An 18,053-nucleotide genomic window follows, 5' to 3' on the forward strand; every position below is an offset into this window, starting at 1 on the left:
CGTGGGGCTGGGAAGGGAAAGACGGGACCCGGAGCTGGCCCCAAAGTTTGGGCCGGGCTGGATGTGGGGACGCGGTGACGGCAGTCAGCGATGAGCAGCGTGCCCTGGGGAGCAGCGAGCAGTGCCCCCATCCCGCGGCACTGCCCTGGGAAGCGCGGCTGCAGTCCCCGCGCGTGGTCCCCATGTGTTGCACAACTGGGGCTGGCCCCGCTCCCAGCACGCAACCTGCGGCCCCCACCCCGAACCGGTCCGCGCTGGGCCGAGCTGGGCCGTGCCGTGCTCAGTGGGACGGCCAAGGGATGGGGACAGGGCTGTGCTCCGGGGTCACATCCTGCCCGCGTGCCTCTGTCCCCATGGGGGTGCGTCTCCAGGAGCAGTGAGCTGCGTGGGGTCAAAGTGAGGGTCTGTCCGTGCCAGCTCCAGCGCAGGGTCACCCCCTCCCGTGGGCGCAGACGCTGTGAGGTCACTGAGGGGACCAATCCCTCCCCACCGTGCCATGTGGGTGGCAGCCGGCAGCACCCAAAGGGTCCATTCCTCCGGCACAGCCACGAGTGTGGGTCCCACCTCTGCTCCCCCCCCCCCAAATCCGCGCCCTGGGCACCAACTAACTCCAAAGTTACTCATTTGCTTGTGGACTAATTACCGTGCCGTTCACCCCTCCCAGCTCCTGCACTCATCAGGGCGAGCTCAGCCCCACTCAGGATCCGTGCATAGGGCACAGCCCGAGGTGTGGGGGACAGCAGTGCTGGGACAGGCACGTCCCCCCCCCGGGTGCCACCTCCGTCCCTTTGGTGGCACTCGAAGCACCACGTGGCGGCCCCACGGCACCACAGAGAGTGAACTTTTATTTCCAACAACGACAGCACCTGCCCCGTGGGGTGGGGACGGTGGGGACGGCTTGGAAGGGGGGGGGGGGGGGGGCGGCCACGGGGCGAGGGCGCCCGGCCACGGGACCACCACCCGGCGTGGGGGGGGGGGGCGTGGGGTGCCCGGGGCCGCCGCGCGCGTGCACACGGTGCACTGCGTGAAGAAACATCCCGGTAGAAAAGAACGGAGATGCCAGGGCCTGGGCGGCCGGTCCTGCCCGGGGGGGGGGGGGCAGGGAGGGTGCGCGCGTGATCGGTGGGTGAGCGTGGGGTGCGCGGTCCTCCCGCAGGGATGGCTCCGACGGATGGGACCCCCCCCCCGGGCACGGAGGAGGACGGAGTAACGCAGCGTCCGAGCTGGTGCTGCGCGGGGCTCACACCTCCGTCTGGAAGTCCCCGTCGGCCGCATCCAGACCGGCGCAGGGCCCCTCCCAGTCCGCGCAGCGCAGCTCCAGGCGGTCCCGGTGTGCGCTGGGCAGCGAGCCCAGGGTCATCGCCTTGAACGTGCTCCAGGGCTTGGGCGGTGCGGCCGGCGGCTGCGGGTCCTCGGGGCCGGCCGTGTCCTGTGGGGCGAGCGGGGCTGCAGCGCGTGGCACTGCACAGCTCCGGCCCCACGGCGGGCGCAGCCGCCCCGCTCCATGCGGCCCCGACATCCCCACGCAGCCCCGTCCCCACGCAGCCCCCCCACGCAGTCCCCGCACTTACAGCGGCCGCGCTCTTCTCCCCACCCCCTGATGAGACGCTCCATCGCTTTTCTCGCTGCACAAAGAGGCGGTGCTCAGCTCCGCAGCCCCGGGCCCCACATCCCCCACAGTGCCCCGTCCCACCGGAGCCCGGGGGCTCACCTTGACGGTGCCGGCAGCCGGCGCCCGGTACCGGTCCAGCGTGTGGAACTTCTGGTTGAGCTCGTGGTAGAGCTCGGAGTGACGCTTCCGCGTGTGCATCACCTTCTGCGGGGCAGAGCGGAGCCCTCAGCACCCCCACACCCACGGGGGGGGGCGGGGGCACAGCCACGTGGGGACAGCCGCGAGCACCGCCCCCTCCCACCCATTGCTGCGGACCCCCTGCCCCATCGGCCCCACACGGCACAGCCGAGGGTCCCCACCCCACAGCCACCGCTCACCTCGAAATCCAGGTCGGAGTACCGCAGCCTCTTCCTCTGGCGGGGGATGCGCGGAGCAGCGGGGAACAGAGGGATGAGAACAGGGGGAGGTTTTTGCAGGACAAGGCAGAGCCCTGGGGGCCACGCAGCCACCCCCCCCCAGCAGGGAGCACGGGAACAGGGCAGCACCGCAGCCCTCGGCACACACAGACAACCCTCTCCCCAGCCCCCCCGGCCCCTCCCTCGCCCCCCGCTCACCTCCAGGGACCCCACTTTCATGGCGGAGCCGGGCACGGTGCGCGGCATAGTGCGGCTGCGCTCCGACAGCTCCGACGCCAGGATCTGCCGCACCGTGGGGTGCTGCTTGAACTGCAGCCCGTACGGATGCTTCACCGCCCCGTAGGGCTGGCTCAGGTTCACGCTGACGTGCTCCACCGAGACGAAGCCGGGGTAGGAATCCCCCTCCCCCGCCCCGGTGGGACGGGGGGTCCCTTCCTCGGTGCTGGGACCCTCCTCGCGCTGGAAGGGCTGCAGGCTGCGGCGCGGCAGCACCATATAATCGCTCTCCCTCGGCGGCTCCCGCAGCCAGCCGTACTCCAGGGGCCGCAGGCTGCTCTCGGTGCACAGGTACACGGGACCCTGTGTCTCCAGCTGCGCTGGTGGCTCCCCCAGCTCCAAACCCGCCACCACGTTGGGCGTCATCTTGGGCACCTGCACCAGGATGCTGGCGGTGGGGATGTTGCCCGGCAGGCTGGAGAAGCCCAGGTTGCCCTCTGAGCTGGTGTTGAGTTTGGGGTCTTCGTCGCCGTCCAGAGAGATGCGAGACAAAGTGCCGGTGATGGTGGCGGGGTTGCAGGTGTTCACCTCTTTGAAGAGCACTGCGGGCAGGCAGAGGGTCGGAGGGGGTCCTCTCAGAGGGGGGGACAAGGAGCAAGCCCCCAGACCCCGTGCGCTGGCGTCGTGAGGGCACCACGCCCACCCCATGGCACAGCAATGTCCCCCGCCCCAGCGCACGGCACAGGGGAGCCCTCACCTGTCTGACACGCCAGGTCAACATCCTTTTCAAAATCTGTCTATAAAAACACAGAAAGAGGGGGAAAGGGAAAGGGAAAGAGAGAGGAGGGAGAGAGGTGGGGGAGTGAATGCATCTTGGGGACCCGTGGGGCACACGGGGGTCCCTGCCCGCCCCACACCGCTCACCCCTCCGCGCTCACCAGGATCTGCACCTGCCCGTTCTTGCAGGAGTCGGGTGAGTTTTCATTCTCCTCGCTCCTGCACACCCCTATCTGACACTTCACCACGTCCTGGACCTGCAGGGACACAGCCGGTGATGGGGGTCCCCTGCGGGCGGCGGGGTGCCCCCGCGCCCCCGGCCCACCTCTCGGCGCAGGAAGCCGTGCACGGTGATGATGACGAAGCCCTGGACGGAGTTGAAGACGGCGAAGAGGACCTGGAAGAGGATGGAGCGCCGGTCGGTCATGGCGAGCACGGCCGACATCCAGGTCAGCGCCAGCAGGGGAAGGACCACGCAGGAGCTCCACAGCGATGCCCTGGGGCAGGGAGAGAGGGCGGGGGGTGAGCCCACCGGTGGGGTGCACCCACGCAGCCCCGAGCCCCCCCACTGCTCCCCAGGGCTGCCCACGTGTGCAGCATCTGAGCACTCCCCCGGGGTCCCCTCCTGGCCCGTTGTCCCCAGTCCGGTGCTGGGTGAGTGCTGGTGGCATCACCCACGTGAGGGTGAGGGTCCCAGGGTTCTCCCCCAGAACAAAGGGCAGTTTTGGGTACCGCCTTTTGGGGCGGCATCCCCTGCAGCAGGGACGTCAGCTGGAGGGGAGTCCCACCAGCACCCGGGGGGGGGGCTCAGCACCAGAAAAGGGCTCCCGTGCTGCCCACCCCGATGCCCCCACCCCGAGCAGGAGGAGCAGAGCCCCTGTGCCCCGACCCCGGCGATGAGGTGACGGCAGAAGCCATGCCATGCGGGGGGATGGCTGCGGGGGGCACGCGACCCCGCGCCCGGGGCCGCCCCGAGCACACAGCCTGGTCCCACACCCCATCCCTGACCCCACGGGGGTGCCCAGTGCCCACCCCACGTACGGACCCCCCCCCCTCCTCCCACCCCGGTACAGGCTGTGCTCGGGGTGGGGGCGCAGCGGGCGCGTGGCGGGCACTAACATGGCACTGCTGGCGGTGGCGGAGGTCATGGCCGCGCTGGACACCACGCCGCACTTGGTGCATTTCAGCAGCAGGCTGCCACAGGGGGGGGGCTTCGAGCTACGTGCCCACCACCCCCCGGGCACCCCGCGGCCAGGACAGGGCCACGCGGGGCGGGCAGGCGGGGGCAGCAAGGGGGGGGGGACAGCGGGAGGGACGGACGGATGGATGGATGGACATGGGCAGAAAGCAAATGGAAGGAGAAAGAGAAAGAGAAAGAGGGTTAGTTGGGGCAGCAGAGCCATTAATGGTTTGCAGCGGTGGCCGAGCGGCAGCGGGGGGGGGTCCACAGCCCCTCTCCTTGGGGTGACAGCCCCCTCCCCATGCGCTGCCCCCCACAGCCTCCAGCGAAAGAGCTGCCCCAGCTTCTGTCCCCCTTCCCGCTGGTGTGATGAGCTCTGTCCCATGCTCAGCCCACGCCCGTGAGCCCCCACAGCCCCCACCCCACAGCGGGGCAGGGGGCTCCGCACCGGCCCCACACGGCCCCACCAGGCTCAGGGCACTCACCCAGCTCGCTGCTTTTTGGACTTATCTGAAATGCCATCGCGGGACATGAGCTTGTTGAAGACGATGATGCCCACCAGCATGTTCACCTTGGGGGGAGCGGAGCTGGGGTTAGGGCACCGCGGCCCCCACAACACGGAGGGTCTGGGGTCCGAGGGGGTCCGTCCTACCAGCACAATGACGGCTGCAGGTCCCACGAAGGCGTAGAGCAAACCGCCCTCCAGCGAGAGCCAGCAGCTGCGGGGACCGGGGGGTCAGGGGCGTGGGGAGGGGACGCCCCCCCACCCGCTCCCCATCCCCACCCCCAGCTTGGCGTGCCCCCCATCCCCACGTACTAGCTCGATGTCCCGTAGCCTTTGGTCCGTGTGAAGCCAACAGAGACAGCGACCACGAGGGCTGGCAAACCTGGGGTGGGAGGGAGGGCCGAGCTGGGGGGGGGGGGCAGCGCTGCACTCCCTGGCGCCTCCACGACAGCCCCGACGGGTGCGGACGGGGACCGGGGCCACAGCTATGGGACCGCACCCCGGGGCGGGGGCCACGCTGCTCTCCGCCAATCCCGCAGGGACCCCGGTGCCCACCCTCCGTCCCCAGCAGCCCTTACCCCATCCCAGGCACAGGAAGCGTTTCCTGACCAGGCGCGTCCGGATGCGGCCGATCACCGCCAGGTACGACTGCCAGGCCTCGGTCAGCACCCAGCAGAAGGACGAGAGGAAGAAGAAGTGGAGGAAGGCGGCCGTCATGGTGCACACCCCCTGCGGGGACACGGGGACGCTGAGGGCGGTGAACGTCCCCCAGAGCGTTTAATCCTGAGATTGAGTTCATCCCAACGCGGTGTGGGAGCCGGGGGTGGGACGCGGCGCGGTGCCCACCTTGCTCAGCATCTGGGACTGCCCCACCAGGATGAGGACGTTGGAGGCCAGGATGGAGACGCAGAAGTTGAGCAGGATGATGGAGCGCTCCGATTTGATGAACCTGGGGGGCAGAGAGGCTGGGGGGGTTGGACTGCCCCCTCCCTGCCCCCTCCCTGCCCCCTCCCTGCCCCCTCCCTGCCCCCTCCCTGCCCCATCCCATGTCCCTAAAGCACTGCTGGCGCTGCCCTGACCCCACAGGGCCCACCCTAACCCAATCTCACCACAGTCAACCCCTTCCCCGCGTGGTATCCCATTGAGCCGACCCCACAGCTCACACTGTGCCCCCTTTTCCAGCCCCACTCCCCACCCCTCTCACGCTTCGGGTGCCCCCCGCTGCCCCCACCCCCTGCACTCTCACCTCCAGAACGCAGCGTAGATCACCAGCAGGGTCAGCAGGGCCACGCAGGACACGGCGCAGCCGATCATCAGCGGCACCGACGGGCTGCCCGAGGGGTCCATGGCCTGGCGGGGAAAGGGGGCGAAGCTGAGTGCAGCCCCCCTGTGGCAGCTCCCTGCTTGGACCCCTCTGCCCCCACTGGGGACCCCCCGTGTGGGTGGGCGGTGGCAATGATGCAGCCAGGGCACCTTCCCGGGGACCCGTGCCCATCTCCATGCCAACGAGGGATGTGGGCAGAATAGCAATGGGGCGGGGGCCCTACACCAGGGGGGCTGAGACCCCTCCCCTACACAGAGCCCTGCAGCACCCTGCACCCAAGCGCATCCTCGGGGCTCCGGGACCCCAAACAGGGAGGACCCCCCCCGGCTCTGACATCCCCCAGTGCACACCCGCTCGGATCCACGGCCACAACCCCTCCCCATCCCCCCCCCCAGGACCCCCACTCCACCCCACAGCGCTCCCGTTGCCACCCGCTGCCCCCACCCCACCCGCTGCCCCCTACCAGGTCTCTGGGCAGCTGCGCGAGGATGGCGAAGGTGGCGAGCCGGCGGCACTGGCACTTGGTGTGCGCCGGGAGGGTCTCCAGGGTTTGGCAGCTCTCCGTGTCCCAGTTTCCCAAGCCAGCATCGCTGATTAATGGGACAGCGTGAGAGGGAGAGAGCAATTTGAAGCGATCAGACCTCCAGCCCCTCGCAGCTCCGCGTTAACCCTTCGCTCGGCCCCGCAGAGTGGCACCAAGTGCTGATACCCCAAAAGACGGCGGGGGGGGGCAGCCAGGCAGAGGGGTTCAGGCCTGGGGGGTGGGCATGGGCAGTCCTGGGGGTCCCCAGTGCCCTGTGCAGGAACGTGCCCTCTGCAAACCCAAATTCTGGGGGGGAAAAGCTCCCCCTCTGCGACTGCGGGGCCACCCCCTGCGAGGGGCAGTGCTGGGACGGGGAGCCCACGCTTATAGGGCACAAGGGACCGAGCCGTGGGGCTGCAGCACAGCTGGGAACACGCATCCCCACACCGAGCTGAGACCTGCCACACTCATCACAGCCACAGCCGTCACCGCAGGGCACCTCCGGGCAGCACCAGTCCCCAGCACCAGTCCCCCCAGTGGGGCTGTCCCGGCCCCAGGGACACGGAGGCGCAGAGCACCCAGGGGTGCTGTCCCTGACCCCCCGGCGCAGCCCCCCCTCGCCGTGCCCTACTTTCCCTCTGTGCTGTCACGGCAGTGAGCGCGGCGCTCACAGATTGCATCTGGCAGGCTGCGGGCATCTGTCTGCAGAAACAAACCGATACCCACACCCGCAAAATGATCCCACAGCCGAGGGGGGTGGCACCGACCCCAACCCCACGGAGCCACCACGGCCACGGGGACAGCACCTCCCCCCCCGCACCCCACCCCCACCCCCACGCCCCACTCACGTCCTCGAGTAGTCCCAGGTGACGCACTGCGGGTGGGACGTGCCCTGTGGGATGATGGATGGACGGGTGGGTCCCGGCCCCACATCGGAGCGATGGGGCAGGAGTGGGGCGGGGGGGGGGGGGGACACTCACATTGATGATGTGGGAGAGCTCCACCAGCACGAGGGGCTCCGAGGGCCTGGTGGGTGGGCGCACCGTCACCATCAGCACTTTGGAGGTGACGGCCAGCGGGGTCCTGCGGGGAGGAGGCAGCTGTGGTGGGGACACGGGGGGACACGGGGGGACACGGGGGGACACGGGGGGCAGCCCCACTCACCTGGGGGGGGGCAGGATGAGTCCCAGCGTGCGGTACAGCACGGCCCCGATGACAAAGTGGGACGACTCGTCCAGCTCTGCAGAGGGGACAGAGAGCAGTGCTGCAGCGCAGAGCCGCTGCCTGGCACACGCGTGTGCACTCCTGCACGTGTACACACACACACACACAGAGCCAGGGATGCACGTTCTCACACGTGCACACACACACATGTCCACGCACAAAGAGCCAAGTGCACGCTCACATGTGCACGCTCATACCCCCAGGCCCGCACACGGATGCGTGTGCTCACCCCCGTGCACACGCGTGCACACTCGCGTGCCCCGTACCGGCGGAGGCGAGGCTCAGCACCTCCCTGGGGATGAACAGCTTGTCCTCGGAGCTGCGTGCCCAGTCCTTCATGCCCCGGCGGCCCTTCATGGGGAAGTTGATGTCGCTGGACACGGCGGACACGGGCTCACGCTGGATGCTGATCACTGCGGGCACAGCGGGGTCACCCCGGGACCCCCACCCCCACCCCCCCCCACCCCCGCCCCCCCACCCCCGCCCCCTGCTGCTCACCCAGGTTGTCAGTGACGATCAGGGAGCTCTGGAACGCCTTCAGCGCGTCCCCCACCAGGTGGATGAAGTCCTCCACCACCTTCATGAGGTGCACGGAGCCGGGGGAGACCTGCGGGCAGCGGGCAGCTCCGGGAGCGGCCCCCCCGCGGGACAACACGGGGGCACCGTGGGGACAACGTGGGGCATTGTGGGGATATCGTCAGGACATGGTGAGGGCACCGTGGGGACACTGTGAGGACATCAGTGGGACATTGCGGGGACACCGCGGGGTCGCCATGGGGATACTGTGGGGAGATCGTGGAGACACCGCTGGGAAAATGTTGGTACATCATAGGGACACCGTGGGAACACCATGGGAATACCGCAGGGGGCACTGTGGGGACACCACTGGGACATCATGGAGACATTGTGGGGACACTGTAGGAATACCTTAGGATGCTCTATGGGGACACCGTGGGGACACCGTGGCCACGCTGCTCACCTGCTGCGCGTCCTCCCACTTGTCCCTGTTCTCCGCATCCACCATGTAGCTCACCACCTGGAAGAAGCGCTGCGGGGACGGGGCTCAGCGGCGCCGGGGACCACCACCACCACCACCACCCCCTCCCCACGGTGTCCCACGCGTCCCCGTCCCGCTACCTGCACGTCCTCGGAGGACGGGATGTACGTGGCCCTCTTGAAGGTGTCGGTGACGTTGCGCAGGATCTCGACGGAGAAGAGCAGGTCCCCGCTGTAGTAGCTCTTGCGGGCCATGAGCTCCAGCAGGCTGCGCACCACCTGCGACATGCCCTCGCCCGCCAGCACCCGCTGCCCCTTGGCCAGGTGCTCCCGCAGCTGGATCAGGGAGAGGGCGGGGACAGCGGCGTCACACCGGGCCGGAGCTAATCAGATTAATTAGGAGAGCAGCAGGAAAAGGGGGCGGGGGGGTCTTCCCCGTGCCAAGAGCCGCTTTGTGAGGACACGGCGAGCGCGGGGTCCCCTTCTGGATGCAGGATGGTGCTCTCCTTCCCCACCCGCCTCGGTTTCCCCACCCGGTTACCCACGGGGCAGTGAAATAACCGCCCTGAGCAGCGGGAAGAGCACTAACGGGACCCCCACCCCACACAGGGACAGCAGGGGACAGGGGCTGGGGACCCACGGGGGCAGGGGACGGAGCGTGCACCTACTGAGAGATGCAAGTATCGGTACTCGTGGGAGATGCAGCGGGCGAAGCTGGGCACGCCCCAGTACGCGACCCCGTGGGGGTTCAGCAGGCAGCGGCGGCTGGCGGACCCTGCGTGGAAAACGAGGGCGGGGGGCTCAACAGCAGCACCCCCAGGGATGGGGGGTGGGGGGCTGCCCACCCCGCGCCCCTCACCTGTGGCGTTGGGGGGACACCTGTTGTAGATGACGTCCCCGGCAGCGGTTTTCTTCCAGGTCATCAGCATGACGTTCTCGTCCTTGCACATCTCGTGGTACGCTGTGGGGCACGAAGGGGGTCAGCCGCAGCCCCGGCCCCGGGGTGGGCGCTGGGGGCTGCCCCATACCTGGGCACTTCTTCTCATTGCAGGTCTTCACCTCCTCGCCCGTGCCCTCGCAGGGGTAGCCCTGCACGCCGATGCCCTCGCACATGCGGAAGCGGCGCTGCCAGCCCGTGTCACACGTCTTGGAGCAGAGGCTCCAGTGGTTCCAGGGGCCCCATTTGCTGTCGGCTGTGGGGACAGGGACACCGTGGGGGCCCCGGGGTGCTGAGCACGGCAAGCGACGCAGTGCCGCGTGGGGACGGGGACGGGGATGGGGCAGGGCTGCTGTGCTGCGGATCGAGAGCTCCGTGGGGCATTTGATCCCCAGAATCCATAACTTAAATCTCTTTCCAATGAGAGAATCGTCCCCGATCTGCACAGCTGCCGTCACTGCCGGCAGCACAAGGGCGCCCTGCAGAGCTGCCCCCACCCTACAGCCCCTCCCTCCACACCTGCAGCTGGTGCAAGGGGAGATGAAGGACGGGAGGAGGGCGGGAGGGACGGGACGAGGCCTTCAGCCCCACGTCCCCATTCCTGATCCCGAGGACCCTGTGGGGCATTGGGATGGGGGCGGATCTCGGTCCCACCGTAGTGCGCTGTGCACCGGGTACCGATGGGTACCCAGCACGGTGCAAGGAGCAGCAGGGACATGAGCACGGAGACATCTCCTCCAGGAGGGAGCAACCTGTGTGAGGTGGGCAGCTGCTGCCCCCCAGCATCGCTCTCTGCTCCTGCTCCCCATGAACCCACACCCACATCAGCGGCCCCACAAGCGTGCCAGCGCATCACCAACAGCGACACCGCAGAAGCATGAAGGCAGAATCACACCCTCCCTCCCAGACCCCCCCAAACACACGGAGCCTTACTGGGACACACGGGGTTGGAGCACTCGCGGGCATCGGCGTGGGCCCCCCGGCACTCCCCCCATCCGTGGGCCGACACGCTGCACTTGCGCGTGCGCTGCTGAGTGCCATTGGCGCAGGTGACGGAGCAGCGGCTCCAGGCGCCCCATTCCAACCACTGCCCTTCCACTGCGGGGACAAAGTGACAGAGCCGGGTCAGTCCCTGCACACCAGCAGCCCCTGCTGCCCACCGCCCGCCCCGCGCCCCGCGTGCAACGGCTCCGACCTCGCCACACCGAGCTGGCATCACCGGGCTGCGCTCTGTCCGGGGTACGGCCACCGGGAACCCCAAACCCCACAGCACCGCTCCTCCAGCACAGCAGTGCCCCTGCACCACGAGCCCTGACAGACTCCTGCACTCCGGGTGACAAAAGCCACCGCGAGCAGCGGGGACGCAGCCCCGTGGGGTGAGGCTGGGTGCACACTGTGCACCCCGTGCTCCCCCTGCGTCACTGCAGCGCACGTGGAGTGTCCCCGCAGCCCACGGCCCCGACACAGTGGGGAACGCACACAGCCAGAGCGTCTGCTGCCTCCTGCACCTCCCTGCTGCCCCACGTTGTCCCCGTGCCACCCCAGGTGCCAGCACGCCCCGGGGATGGCTCCTTGTGCCCGCGGGGGCTCCGGGCCCTGCAGCGCGGCTGGCTCTCCGTGGGGACCCCTGCGTGGGTGCATCTCTGTGTCCCCACGCTGCCCCACGTCCCCGTGGCTGCCATGCCTGAACCTCACACCACTGCAGCCCCTGCACCGGGAGCACAGCCCTCACCCACAGCTCTTTTCCTGGCTGTCCCAGGGCTGGGGACACGGAGCAGGGGGAGAGGGGAGGGGTACTGACCCGGGCAGGTCGCGATACTGCAGGGCTTGGCCTGCAGCTCGGGGCCCTCGCAGGCTTTCCCTCCGCGCTGCGGGGCCACACACCGCCGCGTCCTGGTCCTGGCCCCTCGCCCGCAGGTCACCGAGCACAGACTCCACGGGGACCACTCCTCCCATGCGCCGTGAACTGCAACACAGCACAGGGCCATCACGGCACGCCCGACCCGCAGGCTGCAGCCTCCCTGCGTGCCCTCCTCCCGGCGCCGAGGGGTCCTGGCCGTCACAGACCCCTCGTGCCCGGGGGCACTGCTGGGCACGGCCCCGCGGCGTCAGCCGCACCTTCCCTGCCTCCGTGCCCTATCAGCCCGAGCAGGCAGCAGCGATGCCCCGCGGCTCCCTGCCCTGCTCCAGCCTCCCTGCTGGGATCCCGTCGGTGTGTGCACCCCGCGCCCGCTCAGCCTGGCACCGCGACTTGTGTGCAGCCCCTTCCCCACGCTAATCACACGAGCTCAGCTCATCTGGAAACAGCCCGGGACCACGCAGCTCCCCAGGCGTCCTCAGGGATGCGCTGTGAGCTGAGATGTCCCCATCAGCCCCCGCACCCACGGGAGCACCCACGTGTCACGGAGCGCACAGCCTGCGTGCTGCAGCCACGCTGCTCCCCACGGCCCCACGGGAGACACACAGTGCTCAGCAGGCATCCATCCTGCTGCTCCTGCCCACAGCCCATAGCACAGCTCGCTGCCTCCTGCCCTGCACAGATGGGGATCGGCCCCATCCCCACACCGTGGGGCACACACACACACCGTGGGGCACACACACACCGTGGGGCACACACACACACCGTGGGGCACACACACACACCGTGGGGCACACACACACACCGTGGGGCACACACACACCGTGGGGCACACACACACACCGCACTGCTCCTCCAGCACAGCGCTCCCCGGGAGCCGGTGCTGCTGGGAAGGTGAGGCGATGGGGAAGCCTCTGCACGGAGCCCCCTCCTCACTTCCCCCCATTTCCACAAACGCACAAGGCCGCTGTCCCCACCCCCCGGTGCCCCTCTGCCCCCCCCGTGCCCCATACCTGGGCAGGTGGCCGTGTTGTTGCAGGTGCGTGTCTCCCTCAGCAGCCCGCTGCACAGCGTCCCGTAGGGAGAGGAGACGCAGGAGCGCGTCCGCACCTGGGAGCCCTGCCCGCACGTCAGAGAGCACACACTCCACTGCGACCACTCCTCCGCCGCGGGGTCCCCTGGGGGCAGACGGGGAGTGAGGGATGGGGACCGCCCAGGGAGCGCCGCGTGGTCCCCTTGGGGACGGGGATAGGGGTGGGGTTGGGGATGGGGGTTGGGATGCAGGTGGGCAGCAGCCATGGGCACAGTGGGCACGAGCACGCCAAGGATGTGAGCTGGGTGAAGGAGCCCCCATCGTGGCAATGCTGCTCCAAAACCTGGAAAATAGGGTCAGGGCAAAGATGTGACCCTGTGTGGGGGTCCCAGCACTGCACGAGCTCTGGGTGCCCGGGGGGGGGGGGATGTGACACACTCTGCACCGCCCGCCCTCCCCCCACCGCTGACATTTGTGAGCACCCGGCTCTGATGAAGCTTGATGATCCATCTGAAGCTATTGGACAGGCCAGAAGAAAAGGCCATCAGTTTAAATTAAAAAGGAATACACGGGGGGAGGGCTCTGAAGGGGGCAGTTGGTCCTGCAGGCGGGCTCTGCTCCCACCGAGATGCCTGCAGCATGGGGGGATGGGGCCGCCCCCACCCCCACGGGGTCCCACTCGGGGCTGGGTGCCCCCACAGTGGGCGTTCCCGTGCCCCACGCTGTGCCCAGCAGCTCCGGGGGGGAGGAGCAGGCTGTGGGAGATCTGCATGCCAGGCACACACAGTGGTGCAGGGGCCCATCCATCTCTGCTCGCCTCCAGGCCCATCAATCAGGAGGAGCTCGGGGGGGGGGGAGCACCACGCTGCAATTACCCAGATGAATTTGCCAAATAAATACATTTGAACGAAACAATTAATAGATTTTTTTTTTCTTCCCTTTCCTTTTCTTTTTTTTTTTTTTTCCTTTTTGCTTTACAACCCTCGGAGGAAAATCGTATAAACGGAGCAAATGAAGTCGGTCCGTGGGCTGGAAGCAAAGGAAGTCACTCCGCCTGCAGCACACGCGGCCCAGCTCAGTGCTGCCCCCCCCGCCCTACCTGTCTGGGCCATGTACACCCCCGGCTCATCCGCCGACCGCGGCCACTGCGTCTTCACCTTCTGGTTCTCCTCAGCAGCATTGCCTGGAAGAGAGAAGGGCTGCGGTGAGAGGGGGCAGGGCACGGGGATGGGGTGGTGTGGGGACAGCACAACGTGGGGACAGCGTGGGGATGGGGGACAGCGTGGGGCTGGGCACCCTCATCCCACCTCACAGTGTCCCCCCAGAGTGCCACCCCTGAGCACACCTGCGGCCCCAAAACGCATCGCACTTCTGCCAGCGCTGTGTTTTGGTCGTGTGAGCGGAAATCAAGCCCTGCACCCCGGGGCATCGCTGTCCCCCGGGCACCCCGGCAGCGGCGAGCAGCAGTGCTCTCCCTTCCCCACTGAACAGATTGCTGCAGTGAGGTGGCACAAATTTATGGCTCAGCTCACCAAAAATAACAAGAGATCCATCAGGAGCATTTGGCGTGAAATTAACTGGCACGCAGAGAGGCACAGGGGCTGCCCTACCCCATCCCCCCACCCAGACCCTCCTGGGGTCCCCCGTGTCCCCCGACACCGCACCCAGGTGCCATCGGGATGGAGGTGGTGCCCCCGTCCCCTGGCAGAGTGGGCTGCAGTGGGCGCACAGATCCTGGAGCCCCGTGGCACCCCACTGCCATGCCAGCTGGGGTGGTGTGACTGCCTTGGCACGGTGACATCCCCATGGGATGGATGGGAAGCGACACGGGGACATGGAGCACAGAGCTGTGCTCCCCCTGCAGGCTCAGATGGACCTCCCCACAGCTCAGCCTGACCCTGCCCGGCCGTGGTCCTGAGCTGGGGCGCAGCCGCTCTCTGCTCGCACGGGGATGTGAGACCTCCAGGTGCTGCTCAGCATCACGCAGCCCTGCGAGCAGCACGGCACGGCCACACGCCTCCCCGGGAGAGCCCAGGGAAGCCATAAATCCAGAGGATATACGAGGGTGCTCTGCCCAGCTGTGTTCGACAGAGACACCAAATTCAATTTCCTTTGGAGAGCACTAAATCCCGGTCCTCCCCGCAGGGCTCTGCCCGCAGCAGTGCCCCAACCCTGCTGCCCCTGTAGCATCTGACCTGAGGGCTGCCAGGAGGGGGCCCTTCAGTTTGCCCCCCACCCGTGACGGCCGTGTCCCTACAGTGTGGGGGCCCACAGCCCCATCCCGGCATCACCGCTGCGGTGGTGGCAGTTGTGGGGCACTGTGGCCCCATGAGCTGAGCACGGAGGGCTGAGACAGCGCTGGCAGAGACGTGGATGGCACAGCTGTGACACACGCAGCCACCCCACGGTGCCCTGACCCTCCACCCCCCACCAGTGGGGGATTAACACCCACGTGGGGCTGCACTCCGGGCACTGCATCGCTTTGGGCACTGTGCTGGGGGTGGCACCGCCGCGGATGGGGATGAGGCCGCATCCCTTCGGCTCCCACGGTGTAAAGGGGAAAACGTCGAGGATGGGGACCCCGTGGCACCACCGTGGCTGGGAACGGGGAGGCCCCGGGAGCTGCTGGGCTGATGCCAACCCGAGCGGCTGCGGCTCTCGGCGGAGGAGAGCCGGTGAGATCAGCGCTGGGCACCCGCCAAGCTCTGCTCACAGGCGCCATTCAGCCCCAGCCCCGCTGCCGCCCTGAAAGGAGCCCATTCTCCCCCCGGGGGGCACGGGGGAGGCCAGGTGGGAGCACCCCTCGCTGCCATGAAGGATGCTCTGTGCTCCGGGAGCAGTGACGCACGTGAGCGCCCGGTGTGCACGGGGACACAGCGCGATGGGATGGCGCCTGGACCCCACGCTGAGCTCCTAATCCTGCCATATAAAAGGGGGGGGGGGGGGAGGAGAAGAAAAAAATCAGCTCAAGGAGCTCCCCTCGGGATGAGGAGGTTTATAGCCACGCAGCTGAAACGGACCGGGGATTTATTTGGGGGATCTGCCCGTAATGACATTTAGCTCCTGAAATAAATGCTAAAGCCCAATGAAATTATATATGTACACAGAACCCATCGCCACCACCAGATCTGCTGCCCTGGATAAAGAGCGCGAGGGGATAAGCTCCTCATCGCATCGCCTGGGGCTGGCACGGGGGAACATCTGGCCAGATGTGCTCCCAAAGCACCAGGGACGGCCCCACGTGCGCAGGGAGCGTTGGGATGGGCAGCCCCCCACCAGCCCGGCCCCATCGCTCGGGGCATGGGGGGGCGGGGGGTGGGGGGAGGGGCACATCTGCTTTGCTTGCAATTTGCTCCCGCAATTCCGTCCTGAGCAAATGGCTTCGCTGCGCCTGGTTAACAGCCATCCTGCCTGGAATAACAAGAGCACGGGCTGCAGCAGTCAAGGGTAATTTGCCGTGGGAAAGGGTCATTTTACCTGCAAATTGTTTTCCACGTCGGCACCGATGCAGAGTGACAGCGCTCCTGCTCCGGGCCCGCGCTCAGGAGAGCAGCAGCGTGGCCGCGCAGGAGGCGAGCGGGGCCCTGGGGCTGCGCAGCCCGTGCTCAAAGAGCCGTGCAGAGCGCGGGGGATGTGCAGGGCAGAGCGAGCTGCGGCTCGGAGAGCTCAGGGTGTTGCTCAGAGAGCTGCGGCAGAGCCGGGAGCGGGAGGGGTTTAGCCCTTCCGTGGGCTCCGTGCACGGCACACACCGTGCACACCCTCCTTCGCGGCCCCGGGGAGCGCGCACGGAAGGATTTGACCCTTGCGTGGTGCTCCTGCTCGGTGCACAGCGCCCGGATTGCACCGTCCTATCCCGAGGAGCACACACATCCTTAGGATTCGTCGTTTGCTCCGAGCACAGCACCATCTGGGACGGCAGTGTGCATGAGCGAGGCCCATCTTTTGCACGTTCCCCCTCCCCACGTTACCCAGCAGCAGATTTGCACCTCCACCCCCAGGGACCACACCACTCCCATCCCCCAACCCCATCCCACTGCCCCCCATCCCGCCCCACTCACCGTGCGGGGCCTCGGGCAGCTCCAACTCGTTGCCCGTGGCGGAGTGCAGCTCAGTTTGGGGGCAGCAGCGTGGGGTGGCAGCGGGGGGGGGGGCTGTGCGGGCAGCGGGGTGCCGCGTGCCGTTGTGCCGCGGTGCCGGGGCACTCTCTGCTTGGCAGCTGCAACCCGCGTGGCTGAGGCCGCAGCGCCGGGCGCCGGGGGCTTGCAGGCACTCCTCCAGCCAGCGGCACAGCACGCTGCAGGTGAACTGGCTGGAGTTGTTGTTGTTGATGAGCAGCACCTCCACGAAGCGGAACTCCAGCGCTTGCGGGGCCAGCAGGCGCGGGGCAGCCTCGGGTTCGGCCGCCAGGCACAGCTGCACGAAGTTCTTGTCGAAGTGAAGGAAGGTGAAGGGCCCCGCTGCTTCGCACAGCTCCAGCTCGGCTTCCTCCCCCTCCTCCTCCTCCTCCTCCTCCTCCTCTTCCTCGGGGTGTGGGGAGGGCGGGGGGCTGGCGGGCTCTGTGCGTGGCTCGCAGGTGTAGTTGGCCAGGTAGTGGTCGAGCGGCAGCACCATGGGCGAGAAGTGGGTGCACACCTGCTCCTCACGGTTGAAGCGGAGGTACAGAGAGTATTTGGTGGGGTCGGGGTTCTCCAGGGTCCAGGAGCAGCCGGAGGAGATGGTGGGGAAGAGGTCCTTGAGAGAGAAGGAGCCGTAGAGGACGCCAGAGGCCAGAGCAGAGCAGGCGCTGGGAGCCGGGTCGAAGCCCCGCGTGAGCCACAGGACAGACGATATCACAGCCAGTAAGAGGGGACCAGCAGCGGTCATCCTATGGCATTTGCCCTGTGGGAGACACGGACGGACTGAGGAGCAGAAGGACAAACGGGCAGGCACAGGGGGCAGCGCTCCCTGGGAGCTGCAGCAGGGTGCCGGGCAGGGGGTGGGCAGCACGCAGCTGTCCTGGCATCCCCACCCCCACCCTGAGACCCCAGCATGGGCCGAGCGATCACTCCAGCACCGGTTTCTTGGGAAGCACACGGGGTGTGCAGAGCATTGCTGCTGATAGCTTTGTAATAACTCATTAATAAAATAATGCACGTGGTGGCCTTATAAAGCAGGACCGGAGCGCGGCCTTACAGCGGCCAAGGGCACCGAGCACACATCAGCACTGCTCTGTGGGGGAGGGGAACAACCGGGGAGGGCCGGGGGGCAGCCCCCCGTCCTCAGGCTCTTCCACGTCCCAAATCCTGCCCTGACTGCTGGCAGCCGGGCACCCCCTGCACCGGGCAGGAGCTGAGCCGCGGCTGAGGCTGCGCTGAAGCGGTGCAGGGCACATTAGGGAGCTAAAAATAATCCAGCTCACATGCAACAGGCACAGGGGCTCAGTGCTGGCAGCACGTGCACGGGGAGGGAGGCA

At 67.8% G+C, this 18,053-nt stretch overlaps 1 protein-coding gene across 1 annotated transcript; it reads right to left on the reverse strand.

Moving 5' to 3' along the window:
* Positions 1 to 847: 847 nt before the first annotated feature.
* On the reverse strand, positions 848 to 17,473 carry ADGRB2 (adhesion G protein-coupled receptor B2). Its single transcript, XM_065744633.1, has 29 exons — positions 16,660 to 17,473; positions 13,701 to 13,784; positions 12,582 to 12,746; positions 10,644 to 10,808; positions 9,802 to 9,966; positions 9,633 to 9,734; positions 9,442 to 9,548; positions 8,915 to 9,109; positions 8,757 to 8,825; positions 8,276 to 8,384; positions 8,044 to 8,190; positions 7,718 to 7,793; positions 7,534 to 7,636; positions 7,402 to 7,445; positions 6,494 to 6,620; positions 5,953 to 6,056; positions 5,553 to 5,655; positions 5,285 to 5,435; positions 5,019 to 5,088; positions 4,854 to 4,920; positions 4,687 to 4,772; positions 3,347 to 3,518; positions 3,183 to 3,278; positions 3,002 to 3,041; positions 2,227 to 2,846; positions 1,990 to 2,025; positions 1,712 to 1,816; positions 1,572 to 1,625; positions 848 to 1,429 (listed from the first exon to the last, which is right to left on the reverse strand). The coding sequence occupies exons 1-29, from the start codon at positions 17,462 to 17,464 to the stop codon at positions 1,241 to 1,243; spliced, it is 4,356 nt and encodes a 1,451-aa protein (XP_065600705.1). The 5' UTR covers positions 17,465 to 17,473; the 3' UTR covers positions 848 to 1,240.
* Positions 17,474 to 18,053: the final 580 nt, after the last annotated feature.

The sequence above is a fragment of the Cyrtonyx montezumae genome, unplaced genomic scaffold (genome assembly GCF_038088225.1).
Source record: "Cyrtonyx montezumae isolate F1298 unplaced genomic scaffold, pur_monq_1.0 scaffold_31, whole genome shotgun sequence".
In the NCBI taxonomy this organism is placed as follows: Eukaryota; Metazoa; Chordata; class Aves; order Galliformes; family Odontophoridae; genus Cyrtonyx; species Cyrtonyx montezumae.

Coding starts and splice junctions, on each gene's coding strand:
- ADGRB2 (XM_065744633.1), bottom strand. CDS start 17,464: ATGACCGCTGCTGGTCCCCTCTTACTGGCTGTGATATCGTCTGTCCTG. Junction 4,773..4,853: donor CTGCAGCCGTCATTGTGCTG/GTAGGACGGACC, acceptor GCTCCCCCCAAG/GTGAACATGCTGGTGGGCAT. Junction 1,817..1,989: donor ACTCCGACCTGGATTTCGAG/GTGAGCGGTGGC, acceptor TCTGCCCCGCAG/AAGGTGATGCACACGCGGAA.